The 17,596-nt window shown below is 38.1% G+C and overlaps 1 protein-coding gene across 11 annotated transcripts in view; it reads right to left on the bottom strand.

Moving 5' to 3' along the window:
- LOC103031252 (unc-80 homolog, NALCN channel complex subunit) overlaps window positions 1-17,596 on the bottom strand; it is a 54,924-nt gene that overhangs the window by 29,671 nt on the left and 7,657 nt on the right. For 5 of the 11 annotated variants that reach the window (XM_049479847.1, XM_049479853.1, XM_049479850.1 and 2 more), the window contains exons 12-27: window positions 16,351-16,619; window positions 15,105-15,434; window positions 14,227-14,358; window positions 13,115-13,262; window positions 9,568-9,618; window positions 8,886-9,034; window positions 7,961-8,124; window positions 7,163-7,371; window positions 5,645-5,689; window positions 4,600-4,706; window positions 3,352-3,499; window positions 2,269-2,441; window positions 1,903-2,115; window positions 909-1,056; window positions 698-831; window positions 43-223 (exon numbers count right to left, since the gene is read on the bottom strand). In XM_049479847.1, coding sequence (XP_049335804.1) covers window positions 43-223; window positions 698-831; window positions 909-1,056; window positions 1,903-2,115; window positions 2,269-2,441; window positions 3,352-3,499; window positions 4,600-4,706; window positions 5,645-5,689; window positions 7,163-7,371; window positions 7,961-8,124; window positions 8,886-9,034; window positions 9,568-9,618; window positions 13,115-13,262; window positions 14,227-14,358; window positions 15,105-15,434; window positions 16,351-16,619 — 2,601 coding nt within the window. The remainder of the gene's footprint in view (window positions 1-42; window positions 224-697; window positions 832-908; window positions 1,057-1,902; window positions 2,116-2,268; window positions 2,442-3,351; window positions 3,500-4,599; window positions 4,707-5,644; window positions 5,690-7,162; window positions 7,372-7,960; window positions 8,125-8,885; window positions 9,035-9,567; window positions 9,619-13,114; window positions 13,263-14,226; window positions 14,359-15,104; window positions 15,435-16,350; window positions 16,620-17,596) is intronic. The other 6 variants (XM_049479848.1, XM_049479851.1, XM_049479852.1 and 3 more) reach the window with 6 other exon arrangements.

The raw sequence follows: 17,596 nt of genomic DNA, 5'->3' as shown, positions 1-17,596 counted from the left end.
AAAATGTTGAATGAAAAGATGTGGGAGCTAAAGGAAACGTACCCAGGGGTTCCTGTGATGATTTCTTCTCATCGCAGGCTGTATCAGATTTCAGAGTATGGCTGCTGCTGTTGAGAGAATCGTGACCGTCCTCATCATCCAAAATCCCAGCGAAGCTGATCTTTCTCTCATAGCGATGGCGACCCAGCTCTGGGTCCAGACGCAGCCGGCAGCTCTCTAAATCCTGTTTAACAAACCGTTTATATCTTATTGCAATTAACACAAAAATGTATTAATATCTGGAGGTTATATAAAATATAAATATTTTTATTAGTGCATTTTAATGGCTGTAAAAACATTAAATTTTCTTAATCTTAGCACATTTGACACCTAGTAGGGCTTGGCGATAAGTAAAATAAAATTATATCACAATGTTTTAGGGTGTTTTTGTGAGTGTTTTTTTCTTTTATTATTTAAAGAATATACTGCTGCAAACAAATAAATATTAAAGCTTTATTTAGTATAAATATAAGTTTCATAATTTGATAAAATTATTAATGTGTCAGAATTGTTGGCTATATTTTGGCACAGCCCCAACGTTTATTATTCAGTAACTGCTGTAAATTACTCTAAATTAATAATTACAAAACATAAATAATATAACTCAAGCCTGAATCCTGAACCTAAAGCTAAAAAAGGAATAATAAAGAATACTGACCACCAGAGGCTCGGTTCGGGGACGAGGGAGGCAGGGGAACGTCTCTCTCAGGAAGGTGGTGATCTCTAGAAGCAGCTGACAGGCGGCCATCTTCAGAGCAAAGGGACACGCGCACTTCGACGGGTTGACGGTGTCTGCGGAAAGACATGAAGTTTATGAACATCAAGTAAATTAAAAAAATAAGATTCTTGTGTAAAAACTGAAATCACACCCTTTCTCTTACTGTCATCCAGAAAGTCTTCCTCTTCATCCTCCTTCCTCGCCCTCCTCTTACTCTCATCGTCGTAAATGAAGCCTAAGATGTTGGCGGGGCTCTCGCTGTCCGAGTGACACAACTCACTCAAACGAGTGCCGATCGCCTGCGGCGAAAAATATACACAAAAAAGACAAGAAAGAAATTAAGATTTGGTAAATAACTGTCAAGCTTCCTGGAGCTTTTTCCTTCGACTGACACTACATTAACTACATTACCCAGAATACCATGAAACTCCATTTAACGCCACAGTCACATGATCCTCCTAAATCAACCATGAACAGTTCCCACGCTCACTGTCACCTGAGTTGTAATCACCTGCACCTGTGCCTGATTGCTCTGTGTGTTTCTATCCCTATGTGTTTGTTTTTGCCGATTATGTTTTTTATGTTTTTATCGTATTTTTCGCACTATTATAAGGCGCACTGGATTATAAGGTCCACGATCAATAAACGTCTATTTCCTGGTCTATTTTCATACATGAGGCGTTACTGGATTATGAGGAACATTAAGCAACACTAGTAAGGAACAGGGGTGTCGCTATGTTTTCCTTCTAATTCAGCAGATCTAATCGCTGGGTGGCGAGTTTTCTGAAGCTAAGCTAAGTTAACAAAACTGTAATTCTTAAAAAAAGAAATATGCATATTTAAAGTCAAACGAGTGTTTATTTGAGTGAGTGAAGTAAAACTTACTGTAAATTTAGCATTAGCATTAGCAGCTAACCACTAGCCCCAGCAGTGGTGAGCAGCTAATGCTGCCGGACAGCGCTACACTGAGGAACCCTAAGTGTTCCAGTAACCCAGGATGATATTAGCCAGCGGTTCATCACGCATGGTAAGTTTTAACGAAAAAGATGAAGCTTAGCATAATTAGCGGCTAATGCTAATACTGCTCAAGTCTCAAGGTGCTGGAGAACTAAACTAATACTCCTCTATAATGCAGTATTACTCACATCCCCCCACTGGTAGAAATGCTTGGCAGCGTTCCACTGGAGTTTGTTGTTCCTCTTGTTTCCCGCCACAGGTGAGCGTCCTCGTGAGAGCCCTCGCTTGGTGATGTTCACGTGGTGACCTTTCATCCACTCAGGCCAGTTACCACGATTACAGCGGTGCACAAAGCGTGCACACTCCAGAAACAGGGACGCCCTCGCCACCACTGGAGCTTCCTGGTGAGAACAGTGAAATACACTCATTCAATTTCTTCTAGACGACAAAATGTTAAACAGTTCAAGGGCTATGAATTCTTTTGCAAGCCACTGTTAATTAGCATAGTCTCCATAGTGGTGTGTCTGTGTGAAAACAGGATAAATGGAACCAACCAGGTCCAACGCTGCAGCTAGTATGGAGGCATCTGGGATGGTTCCTGGCTCACAGCAGTTCAGGAGGAACTGGAAGCGCTTCATGCCCTGTCTGATGGCCCCCAGGTTCACGATGTTCTTATTTTTTATGGCCTCCTGGCTGGTAACCAAGCGTTCCTGAAATCCGTGACAACCTGGCATTGACCAGAGCAAAGCACAACATGAGCAGATGGCAAAAGTTAATTCTAAAATCCAATAAACTTAAAATTTACAGTATTTTTCGCACTATAAAGCGTGAATCGGTGAATGTTATTTTTCATACATAAGGCGCACCAGCTTATAATGCGATTATTATGCAACACTAGTAAGGAACAGGGGTGTCACCATGTCTTCCTTCTAATTTAGCTGTAAAGATAAGCCAAGTGAAGCAAACTATAATTCTTAAAAAAAAGACATTTTCTTTTAAAGTCAAACGAGCGCTGGACGTTAGATTTTTTACAAATTTCCACTGAGGCTGGGGGCAGCATTACCACTAGCAGCTGATTAGCTGCAATTTTGTTTTAACATGGTAAAACGAAGACTATCGTGCAATATACTTTACCTATATACTTATATCCTTTAGGCACACTGATGATTTTTAAGTGCGCCTTATAGTGCGAAAAATACGGTATAAGTTTTTAATAAAAAATTAATACTTTTTAATAACAGACTTACACTGACATGCCAAATCACGAAACTTTTGACGCTTCTAAATAAGGATACAGGCTGTAACGTTCTCCAAATAAACATCCAATACTTCACATTTAGGCATCTCATGTGGAGAGCTGGTCAATTCTTCGCTTTAATTTTTAGCCACGATACAGGACAGTACCGGGGCAGTACCAGGACAGAGAGCATAATACCGCATTAAAACACTGTCCTTCTGGCAGCGGACAGCTTCCCACAGAGACACAGAAACACAGACACACAGAGCTGCTGGTATGGAAGATGGTAGAGGACAGTGAGTGCACCAGAAGCGCAGGACAGGACAAGGACAGGCACAAAACACACAGCGAGTAGCAGAGGTGGGGGACAGGGGACAGGGGGGACACCCCAGTGTTCTACCATCTTTCTCCTCTGTGTGGTGAAGCTTGGATGGGTTCCGCCGGCCAGACCGCCATTTACCGAGCCGCTTGAAGAAATTCTCCTCCTCCTCTCGCCCGTATTCCAGAGCGCTTCCCTCAGACAGCTTCACAGCGCTGGTAAACTTCACCTGTGGAGGTAAAAAAAAAAAAAAAAAAAAAAAAAAAATATATATATATATATATATATATATATATACATACACACAGAACCAGCTAAACATCAGGACTCACTATTTAAAAAGTTGTGTGCATTGTAGATTAATACTGAAGTCATCTTGCTTAGACGACAGCTTTGCTCATCTTCGCAACGCCACACCAACCACATAGCAACCGCTTGAAAACCATAGCAATCACTCAGGAACACCATAGCAACAACCTGACAAATATCATATCAACCACTTTGCAACAGCTTACTGACCATTTAACATCACCAGAGAAGTGACTTAACAAATGTTAAATCAAACACCAGTGAAACCATATCAACAACACAGCAACCACCTAGCAACCACCTGGAATTCGATATAAAGCGATATAAAGATTAACAAACACCTGGGATACTGCAGAAACCCCCCAGCAACTGCTAGGACACCATAGCAACCACCTAGAAATTACTTTGGAATCCCACAGCAACTACCTCACATATATATTAGCAACCACTTGGCTACCACTTTGCAACAGCTTACCAGCCAGTGATTCATAGCAACCACCTAGGTAGCACCCACTTAGCCACACCCAAGAAACCACCAGGGATATATCAAACACGTAACAACCTTTTATCTACCACTTTGTAACACTATAGTAAGCCCCATAGTAATCCCCTGTAATACCAAATAAACAATTTTAGGAACACCACAGCAAACACCTGGGACACAGAAGAATTTGGATATTTCATAGCAAAAGCTTAGCATAGCAGCAATAGCTTTAACTGGGCAAGCAGAAAATTCACTTTTCTAATATTTTAACTAAACTCTTCAGGAACACATGCAGAAAAATATATGACTTGTCTTATTAAACTTATTAAACAAACTAAAAGTGATTTGTGCAAATGACAAGTGAATTTTACACACTACTGTAAGACATTTCACAATATTGTGTTTCTTTCAGAAAAAAAATCAGGTTATTTTTTTAGATGTATTCAAGCAAAAACCCTGCAAGTTCATCAAAACTTTTGTTGTTTTACTTAAAAAAAAATAATTTTGAGTGACCAGTCAGTGTTACACCCCTTTACCTTGGAGCTCTGCCTGATGAAGGACAGTCTGTCCACAGAGCTGATGTCCAGCAGGTCCTCCACCCCATCAGCCAATCCTGACAGGGACGAGCGCTTCAGCCAGTTTCCTACAAATATGGAGCCAGAAATAAAAAATTCACGAGGACACAGACCTGCTCCAACTAAAACAGACCATCTGCTTAAATAGAGTAAATTAGCTTAGCATTACAGCTGTTTAATATTATGTATGTGTTATGTAATAAACACCACCTATAAAGTGATGAATAGGAGCGTGCTATTACGGTGATGGTTGGTTCAGCTGGAGCAATAGAAGCTTCATATAAAATTAAAGGAGAACTCTGGAGTGAAATATAAACGTGGGTTGTAGTGAATAAAACATGATAACGAGTGCAAACCTTTGTCGAACAGCCCATCTTCGTTCTCCCCCAGCACTCAGAACGAAATACAGCGCTTTTAGCTAATGCTTCCAACAGGTTTACAATGCTAGTGAAGAAATGCATGCTATTTTTACACCATTAACACATTTAAAGTAGCTTGTATTAAATGTCAAGAGCTCTCAGAATTCTACCAATAAAGTGTGGAGCTACTTTGAGCTGGTTAATGGTGTTAAAATAGTGATTTCTTTGAATGGGTAACTCTATGCCCCCATCACTAGCATTTATAAGCCTGTTGGGAGCATCAGCTAAAAGTGCTTTATTTGGGAATACTAGTGGGAGAATGCAATTTGACAAAAGGTTGTACTCGTTATCATGTTTTATTCACTACAACCCAAGTCAATTTTACACCATATTTCAAATATTTTAATAAAATAATTTTAAATGGCAAACCAACAAAATGGAATGGAAATGAACAGGGGTTGATCAGGGGCACAATATAATACAGCAGCTCACACACACACACTGACACACACACACAAACACAGAAGCACAAACAGCTTAAAACATTCAAATACTCTTCTATGTTCTCTTCATTCAAAAAATTAGGATCACAAAATAACAAACACACACACACACACACACACACACACACACACACACACACATACGTAAGACGGAGAGAGTGAATGGAAGGCGGACACTCCTACGGCACGCTGCCGACAAAAAACACACACACACAAACACACAGAGAGACATATGAATGGCTTTAGTGCTCAGAATTTGAGATTATCAGTAAACCAATGACTCAATGACCCATAAACCATCTGCACACAATCTCTGAGCTCATACATTCAATTTACACTAAACCAAATTAAAAATAATCATCACATTTAAAGCTTTACAATCTTGGGTTGCCAGATGGAGCAGTAACATGCTCATTTTTCACATGTGCACATGGCTTTAAGATTATGTAATGGGACATGATGACATGTGCTGCATTAATGATAAAACACACAGTGATGATGAACCAGAACACCCAGTAAAACCCAGTAAAACACAGTAAAACACAGTAAAACCCAATAAAACACAGTAAAACCCAATAAAACACAGTAAAACACAGTAAAACACAGTAAAACCCAATAAAACACAGTAAAACCCAATAAAACACAGTAAAACACAGTAAAACCCAATGAAACCCAGTAAAACACAGTAAAACCCAATAAAACACAGTAAAACACAGTAAAACACAGTAAAACCCAATAAAACACAGTAAAACCCAATAAAACACAGTAAAACACAGTAAAACCCAATGAAACCCAGTAAAACACAGTAAAACCCAATAAAACACAGTAAAACACAGTAAAACCCAATAAAACACAGTAAAACACAGTAAAACACAGTAAAACCCAATAAAACACAGTAAAACCCAATAAAACACAGTAAAACCCAATGAAACCCAGTAAAACACAGTTTAACAGTGAAACACATTTACTAATACTGTAGCAGACAGAGAAGGCTTATATAGGTAGGTGTTCTATGCACAGTGTATATACACTACCGGTTTAAAGTTTTAAAAAAAGTTTTCATTTTATTTTATCTTTATTATCAATTACTTTATTACTGAAGTTCTTCTTCTGTCAGATTAACTCTAATTCTAACTCTAATTCTCTTCTCTGCTGAAACTGAGTCTCAGTCCTTAATCATGTTAATCTGAGCTAAAGGCTAAAGCTGCTGTTTCCATGTGGGTCAGCCAGACGTCTTCCTGTAGCAGTTTTTTATCTCCAGTTTCTAAGAGTTTTTATTTGAGGGTGTAGAAAACAGTACTCACCGCTCTCTGCCTTCTGTGTCTGTAATTTCTCTAAAGAAAAGGACTTCTACTTTATTCTAATTTATTTTCCAAAAGCTCAGTTTATTTCCATTGCTACCTAATTCATGATTTTAAAATAATAAACTACTTTTTTTAAGTTAATTTGATTTCCTTCAAAGGCCCTGGGGAAATGTTGTACACTAAATTTCGTACCATTTCCTGTTATTGACTGGATCTAAAGAGCTTAAATGACAAAAATAAAGGGGAGAAAACGTTTCACCGGCAGTGTATATAAAAGGTCTATAACATAATATGAATTCCCATAATAAAACCCAGATTAAATAAAACTGAAATAAAGTGATATCAGACAGACACACACCTATGGGCAGTTTGAGTTTTTTGCGCAGTGAGATGCGGCGAGAGCGCGAGCGAGAGCGGCGGTCTGTGGTGGTCCCTGAATGGGCAGTAGTGCACTCTGATGTGTCCTGTTCTGATTGGCTGCTGGTGTCGCTGGCAGCGCTCTGGGATTTAAACATCTTCCTCCAGAAGTCCTTACGTCCTAAAAGAGCTCCGGGGATCTGTTCCTCACTGATACACACACACACACACACACACGGCAACACTACATAAACACTAATACTTACAATACTACAGCAGTGCCAGAGCTAATCATTATAAGTTTTTAAATAAATGCAATAATTAAGATCCCAACTAATGGTATTAAATTAAACATAGTACACCAAACTTTTGCATATGAATTTTTTAACCCCTTAAAACTGTCCTGTTTAACTTTTCAATCTCTGCATGTAAGCCCACACTTCATTCATACCCTTATTTACATGAATTTAACTGGCCCTAAAATAGAACCCTGTTGGATTCCACAAAATTAGGGAAGCTATATGTGTTTACACCAGTCTTTCACTCAAAGATTAATAACTTAACCATTTTTCTGGTGTTTAAGGGGTTAAGCAGGGCTGGTGCTAGGTATTTTGGTTGTCCTAAGCATAAATGCTTTGAAGTGTTTTTCAATATCCCTTTTATTAGTGTTTAATTTGGTAGCACTTTTTTTTTTTCATTAGGAAAGACTTTAAATTGTGGTCTATACATAACATAATGGTTAAATAAAGTGGATTTCAGCTGGAAACAGTATTTTATTTTTAATAAGAGCGATTCTAACCTTTTCTGTCCGGTGTGTTTGGAATCGTCTTTTTCGTCAGGTTTCTTAGTGGCATTGAGTTTTTCTGCGCTGTCCAACAGAGCGCTCAGAGCCACACGGCGGAAAACGTTTCCATGTGACTCTTTGATAAACTGAACCAACTGCCTGATGTCGCAGTACAGACCCTTATCCATGTAAAAAAGATGTGTGAGAGGAGGAGAGAAAAATGTTTTAAATACAGTGCTGTAAAAAAATATTTATCCCCTTATAAATTCCTTTTGTTTTTCAGACAAATTTAACCTGGGTGAATAAAGACATTTTTATCCCATTTTGTCCGCAATTTACACAGCAAATTACCCAACCCACTCAGTCAGACTACACCTCTTTTTAAACTGCTGCTGATGCAGCATCACCAAGTAGCATCACAACGCTAACGCTCGGAGGAAAGCGCAGCGACTCGTTTCTCACAGACGCAGCCTTGTGCTGATCCACATCACCCTAGGAGTGATGAGGGGAAAGAGAGAGCACCATCTACTGTACTGTACCCACCAAGAGAGAGCATGGCCAACTGTGCTCTCTCGGGGCTCCGGCAGCTGATGGCAAGCTGCATGAATGGGATTCGAATCAGTATTCTCCCGATCATAGTGGCAGCGCCTTAGCCCGCTGGACCACTCAGAGTTATCTTTGTCTGATATTAAAATGTGTTTGTTAATCTGAAAAAAAATCTTAAGAGGCGGCTATTATTATTTTTTTTACAGCACTGTACTCTGAACATACATTCAATACAATCAACACCTTGTCATGTACATATAATACATTTATCGATACAGTAGTAATTAATAAATACACAAAAGCTGTTTCCAGATTTCCAATTGATAAATCAATGATGAACAAACAGCTGAAAATACACATTTAACCGGCCCGGATGCCCGGACCGGACCCTCACCAAATTCTCGGGACTGTGCAGCTCATGTGTAGTGGAGGCGCATCGGGTTATAAGGGATTTGAACATGCAGCCCACCACCACCGCCTCCATGTTCTGAGCCAGAGACTTATCTCCTCCCGTGGCGAAATTGTTTCCGAAACCAGCCTTGTCTGAAAACACATAGGAGCCACCTTAGACGCTGGGAGCGAGGCTGGAAAGAAGGAACATGGAGCAAAGTTCTGCATGTAGCAACTGAAGTGAGGCTCAGGCATGAGTGTGACAACACACGGGGGGAGCTGGAAGCCGTCAGCACGAACGAGATGGAGGAGGAAAAGGGGGCGCGGAAATCAAAAAGCACATATGAGAGGCTGACGCCAAAGGGGTCGCAGGTTGGAAGGATTATACGCATGCAAATGTCTGCGGCCTGATAGTCTCGGACCTAACAATAAGGTCATGCTTCTTTCTGTTTTACAACTTTGGAGTTTTTTTTAAATAATTTTATCTTATATCTTATATCGTTGCTTATTTCAAAGTCTGGTCTTTTAAGAAGAACCCTTTGGACTTTTTCTCGATGTTCTGATGGTGCCTACCAGCTACGCATCCAAATCTGGAGGCGAGATTGCCACCTTAAGACACAGGGAGGGGTGCAGGAATGGGTGTAATGCCTATTCTTTGGCAGTAAATTTAGATATTGAGTATCTACCGAAGTTTCGTTTATTCGCCCTCCTGGACCTCTCACCTGCACTGCCGTATTCTGCAAGAGAAGAAATGTGGGGTAGATTGGTGTCAGGCCAGCACAGACATGTAGCTCTCTCAGGAAACACTAACCCACCACCCTAAACACACACACACACACACACACATACATACACACACACACTCAGACTCATGCGTACTAAACTCACACTCCCAGGGACCTTCATGGTTTCATCATCATTCCACTCATATGTTCACTAACTTGCCAACAGCTGGAAATACTGAAAGTGAATTCAAATTTAGTTATTTTATCATTATACTCTTAAAATTGGGCATCAAGAAATCACAAGAACCTGAAGATATATTCAGCATGTATTGTGTATTGCAGGGGTCGGCAATAAGCAGCCCATGGGCCAGATGTGGCCCGCAAGCATACAAAACATCTGGCCTGTGAGGTTGTTTGAACTATAATGAACGATAATGATAAAAAAATAATAATAATAAAATAAAACAAAATGTTTCTCTGGTGAGCTTTTGTTTACATCCCTCCCCCGTCTCTCTCTGTCACGCTTGGGGTAACTTTAGTTTCCGTCCGTTCTCTCATTTTTCCACCCGTTCTCGGGCTCCCTATCTCTTTATAAGGGCATTTTTTTGCATGGCCGTGTCCCAATAATTCACTAACCGGGGCTGCGGTAGTAGAGTATTGGACCACGACCCGGACAACACAGGTTCGATCCCGCGTAAGGAGAAACACAGTGTGTTTCTTTATTTATTGATTTTTCCCTTTCTTCTTGGGTTTACCTGCTTTGAGATCAACTGTTCTGCAATTGGGTTCAACAACCCTCTGGGCTGAAGAGCTACTAGTCTGTAGCAGCACTCCATACCATTACACTTTTATATTTTCCAAAACAGAATTTATTTTTTTTAATGGCTTGGAAAATATCTGGCCCGCGGCCGAACTTAATTGCCGACCCCTGGTGTACTGTATTGCGTTATGTATTAATATTAAGATATAATTGGCAAGTCTGCTGAAAGGATGAGTGACTGAGGTGGAGGAAGAGTTACTGATGCACATCAGTGTTTTATGGGATGACAGTAGATCTGAGGGCAGACTGGAGAAAAATAACTTAAAACGTAAAAAACGCAAAAAGGTAGAAAAGGTAAAAATGTAAAAAGAGATCCAGACTGCCCTTAGAGCCCATACCTGTCCCTAAAACACGGTTTGTACGGGAGTTGGGAGACAGAAGGAGAGGTGCAGAAGTGAAGGAAGAATGAAGGGAGGACAACAAAAAGACATGATCAGCATTACACCATATATAATAATAATTCAATCTTATATTCTACTAAAATGATAAATCATGTCTAGAACACATCAGACTGATGCGCAACTAAGTTTCTAAGCTCTTTTCAATATTTTTATGACAAGACATTATTTCCAACAATGTAATGTAACATTAGTTTGAATTGTGTTTAAAACAATGACTGTAAAAAAGCATGGACAGTGAAGTCTACACAAATCTAGCGCCTCTGCTGGCCGGTTGCAGTATGATACGTACTGCAGCTTCGAACATCCCCGTATGTTTCAGTGAGAAAACTGTCAACTTTCCATCTCATTTTCAACCTCTAAACTCTAAACAACTTCTTTTCATAATATGAAGAAAGCAGATAGTGAGTTAAAACCGCAAACCTGGCAACTCACTTTACAGAGGCAATTCAGGAGCACAATACAAAGGGAAATATTATTATTAAAAGAAGTTAATACTAATAGATAAACATTTTGACTGCAAAATGGTCAGATTAAAAGTAACATTATCTGTTAATATTTAAATCTCAATTGAAGACAATTTTCATTTTACATTTCAGTAGAATTACCTGAAATTAAGAACCTCCTGCCTGTTTCACCTCTAATATAATATGCTTTGCATATTATTACTCCAGGTTAATTATCAAAATGACCTAAAAAATCTGTCATGCAATAAAAAAAGGCATCGGATCGATTGGGAGCCTCAGAAATTGAAAGTATAAATGGAGGGCATGCTTAAAAACAATATGTGATTAACTGACTAATCGAAAAAAATACAAATATATAATATATAATATAACAATGGTCAGATTAATTGACTAATAAAATAGTTATTAGTTGCAGCACTTGTTGCAAGTTTTACCACATGGCAGACCATTTCGGCATTATATATTTTTTGGAATTAATGTTTTTTTGTTTTTTTGTTTTTTTTTACAGCCATTGGTTTAAACTGATCTACTGACTTGTTTTAGTGTTTTCTGAAACCACAGCCCAGACAAACTTTCCTGGTTCCCAGTTGAATTACCCATAGAGGCCGGACATGGGCATGTTTATCTAGGGCCTATACTATAGTATACTATACTATACTATACTATACTATACTATACTATACTATATCTAAATCCTACGTTCAGACAGACAGACTGGACAGCAGCTTTAAAGACACTGGCAGACACAGAAAGCCTCGACACATATACAGAGAGAAATGCAGTTCGATAGAGACAGAGAAGATTTATGTGTCATGATCTTATGAAGGTACCCTTAACTGTGCTACCTTAACATACAGTGAAGGAAATAATTATTTGATCTCTAAGAGATTTTTTTTTAAGTTTGCTCACTGACAAAGACATGAACACTCTATAATTTTAGGGGTAGGACAATTACAACAGTGAGAGATAGAGAATTTTAAAAATAAAATTTAGAGAGAAATAAGTATTTGATCCCCTACTAACTATTAAGAGTTCTGGCTCCTACAGACCATTTAGATGCCCCTAATCAACTCATTATCTGTAATAAAGACATAGTCTTCAATTCCTGTCACCTGTATAAAAGACTCCTGTCCACAAATTAAATTTACCAGAGAGACTCTAAACTCCACTTTCTACATGATGTCAGGGACGAGATCATAGTAAGAACTTGAATGTTAATGATCTCAAGGTAGCTGGGACCACATTCATTAAGAAAACCATTGTTCAGGACATTAAAAATGGATCGTGGTTGGGTCTTCCAGCACGACAATGACCCAAAACATACAGCCAAGGCAAAAAAAGAAGCACATTAAGGCAATGGAGTGTTTCGGACCTTAATCATATAGAAAACGTATGATTTTAATGATTTAGAGAAGATTTAGAGATTTTATTCTGATATATTTTATCTCTCACTCATGTCTTTGTCAGTGGGCAAACTTATAAAATCAGCAGGGGATCTGTTAATTATTTCCTTCACTGTGTGGCATGGCACAAAAATATATAAAAATATTCAGACACTGGTGGAGAATTTGATTTTTCTATACATGCCAAAGTGCTGACTGGCAAAATGATCTACTCTAATACTTTAACTCACCTTTGCTTGATTATTCAACAATTGAGTCCATTCTGATTCACACAAGCTGAAACAACGGCTGCTGTTAAATCCTGCAGTTTTACCCCAGTTTTTACCTGAGCTAGGCTGTGATAAGTAAAGTTATTTATAGCTGTTTCTACACGTTTTTACATGTTGTAAACTAGCGTGGGGTGCGGGTTGGTCCTCTTACTGTCAGTGATGGGCTCCATACAGAAGCCGAGCAGGGCATGCAGGAAATCCACTATGTTGTTGAGTGAATCCTTGTTGACGTACTCTTTCATAGTCTGCCGGAACTGCACCTTATCCAGCTTGTACAGACTGGTCAGGCAGTTCTGGGCCTACACATGGTGAAAGCCGCACAAAATCTTAAAAACACTTTAATCATTAATCATCAATTCAAACACAAATGATGATATCAAAGGTTTTATTATCCTGACACATTTACACGACCAGTCAAACGATTCTAAACACCCTTATTGTTTTTTATTAGTAGCACAGTAGCATTGAATTATGACCCAGACAATACTTCTAAATATCCAATTACACATACACTATATTTAAACTGATTTAGTTAGCAGTAAAGTATTGTATTTTTGTAAAATTTTAAAAATAAAAGTTTTACCAATAAAAAAGTCAAGGTATCAAGACACTGGAAAAAAAACTGGTTGGGGTGAAATATTGTTTTGGCTGATCATTGTATAAAACAATAGGTCAGATAGTCCCACTTCATATTTACTTATTGTTTAATATATATTAAGAAGTATTTAATATAGATTAAGAGTGATAGATTTCATATTTCCAATATTAAATCCATGACAAATCAATCAGACACATATTTTTAAATTTTGGTCAATAGATTTTGGTTAATTACTTACTAATGCTGGGTATCAATCAACCTCTAATAATAATAAAAAAAAAACTAATTTCACAATTCACAAAACGATAAAATATTAAATATGCTATAAACAGTACTTATACATTTCATATTACACATTAATTATATAAACTGATTTCACCATATTTAGTTAGCATTATTGTATTGCACTTTATCTAAATGTATTAGCAATGAAAATACCAATATCGGTATCAAGACATCGAGGCTAAATCTGGATCGGGACATCCCTTCCTCCAGTGAGTGCTTAAACTAAAGAATTTAACCACCAACAACTAAAATCACATTTTATTTTTAAACTACCTTTTTGATCATTTTTAGTTATGAAAAATCGTGATTGAAAATGCTTGAAATGATAGATTCCAATGCAAAATATAGAATATAAAATATAGAAAAGCAGACATGGTGACCTGCATGCGCAGCCGATCTCCTGAGAGTCCACGATGACCTTCCCCACAGCCGTAAGCACAGCCCAGAGACTTCACTATCTTAATCAGCATCGTCAGAGCCAGCCTGTGGGTGCTGAGAGACGAGTCCTCCTCCTGAGAATCAGATATAAAAGATATATATATATACAATATATATACAAGCAATATATAAGGAATCATGTAGTAACTTAAAAGCGTTTAACAAACTGAGTCAGGTAACTGATTAACAGAGGGAACTTTTGCTCTTACTTTCCTCTGGCTATCCTGATGAGGGCCAGTTTCATCATCATCATAACATTTTTGATGGTCTTTTTTTTTTAATTTGCACTTGCAAATTAACTTATTGACAGACAAACTGACCTTTTGCTTCTTAAAGTAAAATTTTTCTTTACTTATTTGAGTAATTCTTGCAATAATATGGACAAGAACATGTATACCTGTAACTCACAACTTTACAACTGATGCTCTCAAACACATTAAGAGACAAGAAAATACCGGGTACCAAGTTAAATTTCAAGTAATTAACTCTTGACGAGTTTAGCACAGCTGTTAACTGAGAAACTGAGAAAATCCAGCCAAGATGTGCAAAGCTGTCATCTAAACAAGAGGTGCTACTTTGAAGAATCTAAAATACAAAACAAAAATGTTCTTGTTTTCTCTTCCCATAGTTTGGATGAGTTTAGCATTAATCTGCAATGCAGAACATTTTAAAATAATGAAAAAACACTGAATTAAAGGTGTTTTAAAACATTTGACTGGTGCTCTATATCTATATACCAATTAGAATTTGCCACATTTTAATTAAAATCCAAATCCATTATTTTCCTATTCCTTAAACATATTTATTGGGAAGCACTCACCTTATTGTCTTTGTTGTTTTTAATATCATTTCTGCTTCCTCCTCCACTTCCTCCACCTCCTCCATCACCTCCATCTCCATCTCCATTTCCTCCGCTAGGCGCCGCCCCTGTGCTCCCACTCGCGCCGCCGTGAGCCCCACCCACGCTCTGACCGGCTCCCTCCTTCGCAAGCTCTGCCTCCTTCGGCTTGTCCTCAGGTTTGGACACCTTCTTGGCCAGGTCAGGAACCACGCCCAGCTGCAGGAGACACTCGATGATGTTGAGGGCCACGTCGCAGATCCGTGAGCTGATGTCGTGAGTGAGGACGGCATACAGAGCCCGCAGGACAGCCTGTAGAGATATGAGCAAGAAGAAAAAACAAAAAATTGTCTGTGATCTGCAGCCTCAGGACTACATTGCCCAGGATGCACCACACACTGAAATCATGCCCAATCCCGATCACATGACACAGTACATGACACTTCCAGGGAGCAGATCACCTGAGTACTAGCCACATGGTTAAGCCCCATAAAAGGAGCTCATATGCTCTTAGTCTTTCTGAGTATTGGCGGTTTATCCTTGTGGAACGCGTTTTTCCATTAAGCTTTATATTACCAACCTTATTCTTCTCTGCCCTCTGATATTGCCTTGCCGAATATCATTTGACCTCTGAACTGTTTCTGTATTTACTCTGGTATGTTTTCTCCTTGTTGCTGCTGTTTACCCATATTAACCTTTCTTTGTCTTCTCATCCCTTTGTCTTATACTTTATTATATAATTAACATGCAACATGTGAATTCTTCAACCAACCAGAACCAAGCAGAACAAATATTTACACAAATAAACAAAAACATCTATATTTTTTTCTTTTACTGTAACGTTACATTATATAATTTAAAACTATTAAGACTTTAAACGATTAACGATTTTGTATATTATGTCAAATAAAAAGCTTACACATGTTTATGTGACTCTCTTTGTATTTTTTTAGTTTGTAAAGCACTTTAAATGACTATTGTGTATGAAAGATGCTATGTAAATAGACTTGTCTTGCCTTGCCATGAGTGCTTAACAAATGAGAAGCTACTCCCTGCATCAGTTAGAGTTAAATTAAACACGTTTTTGCTGAAACATATTAATCACCCATGCACTATTTATTATTAAATTACCTTTTTTTTTGAACTAGTCAGTGTATAATAATACATATCGAATTGACAGTTCATATTTGAAGCTATTTTTAACAGTGCCATAATATAAAAGACTCACAGTAAGATCCAGCATGCCGTTCTTCAGGATGAAGTTGTTGGTGCCCTCAATGGTGTCTCTCTCCTCCAGGCAGGAGTAGTTGATGCAGGAGTCGGTCAGACTGCGGGGTAAGTTGGAACAGGCCAGCGGTTCACAGGGCATCTCCGGGATGGGGTTGGGATTGCACAGCTTTTTAATGTGCTCAGTGAAGAAATCAGTGTAGCCCACGTTAAAAGAGGCTACCGTGGTGTTAAAGGTTGCCATGGTGATGGTAGAGATCTGGGAGCGAACTGAGAGATGAGGGAGAGAGAGAGACAGACTCTGTGTGAACAGAACTTTTTATTGTGCTGTTCAAGCTGCAAATAAGAAAGGAAATTAATTCTGATTCTGCATTACTGCAGCTACCACTCTCGTACAGTTTATTACATTTCATTCATTTGTTATAACAGAGTAATAAGGGATGCATCAATAGCACTTTATTCCAAATTAGTATAAGTACATGAATTTTTTATTTGTGTAGTGATACCTACTTAAAATTATCGTAAGCAATCAGGAGCATTATGCAATAATCTAGTTGTTAATGTAAAGTAGTGCAATGGAACAGTTCAATTTATTAATTTTGAGTTGTTGTGACGGTCACATTATTTATTTTATAATATTTTATAATTTTATAATATTATTTAGATTATTTATTTATTGATTTTACAATTAATGAGAAAGAATGAGAAATCTCTGCATTATAACAGAACATTGTAATTGAAACAAAGGACATGGGGGGATCAATTACACAAAAAACAGAAACTAGAAAGCATACAAAAATTATAACAATCGTGCAAAACATCAACACTAAAAAGTCTTAACATAATTTATGACATCAGTCCAAAAATGATATATATCATATGAACAATTGTTATTTAAAATTTTCCAAACAAGCATATTTGAAAAAAAAAAAAAAACGAAATTTCATGTTTTGGGATTTTTTACATCCGAGTTTTATCTACGTCACTGGAGCTGCGCAGATTTGTGTGTTTTTTTTTCTGAATTGCGCTTCTGTGCTGAGCTGCTGTGATTTTGTCTGAATTTGTCTGTTTCTTAACGCAGTAATGTGCACATGGTATTGGAGGTTGGTATCAGGGCCTATCGTTGGCGAGTATGAGTACTAGTACATACATAATATATGATATGATATTAACCTAATGTACTAGTGAATATATGAATAGTAATATATGAGTAATATATGAATATGATTTTCATGCAACCCTAAGAG

This window comes from Astyanax mexicanus, chromosome 5, assembly GCF_023375975.1.
Source record: "Astyanax mexicanus isolate ESR-SI-001 chromosome 5, AstMex3_surface, whole genome shotgun sequence".
Classification (NCBI taxonomy): Eukaryota; Metazoa; Chordata; class Actinopteri; order Characiformes; family Acestrorhamphidae; genus Astyanax; species Astyanax mexicanus.
The sequence above is the reverse complement of the archived record's forward strand: the minus strand, read 5'-3'. Positions and strand labels throughout refer to the sequence as shown.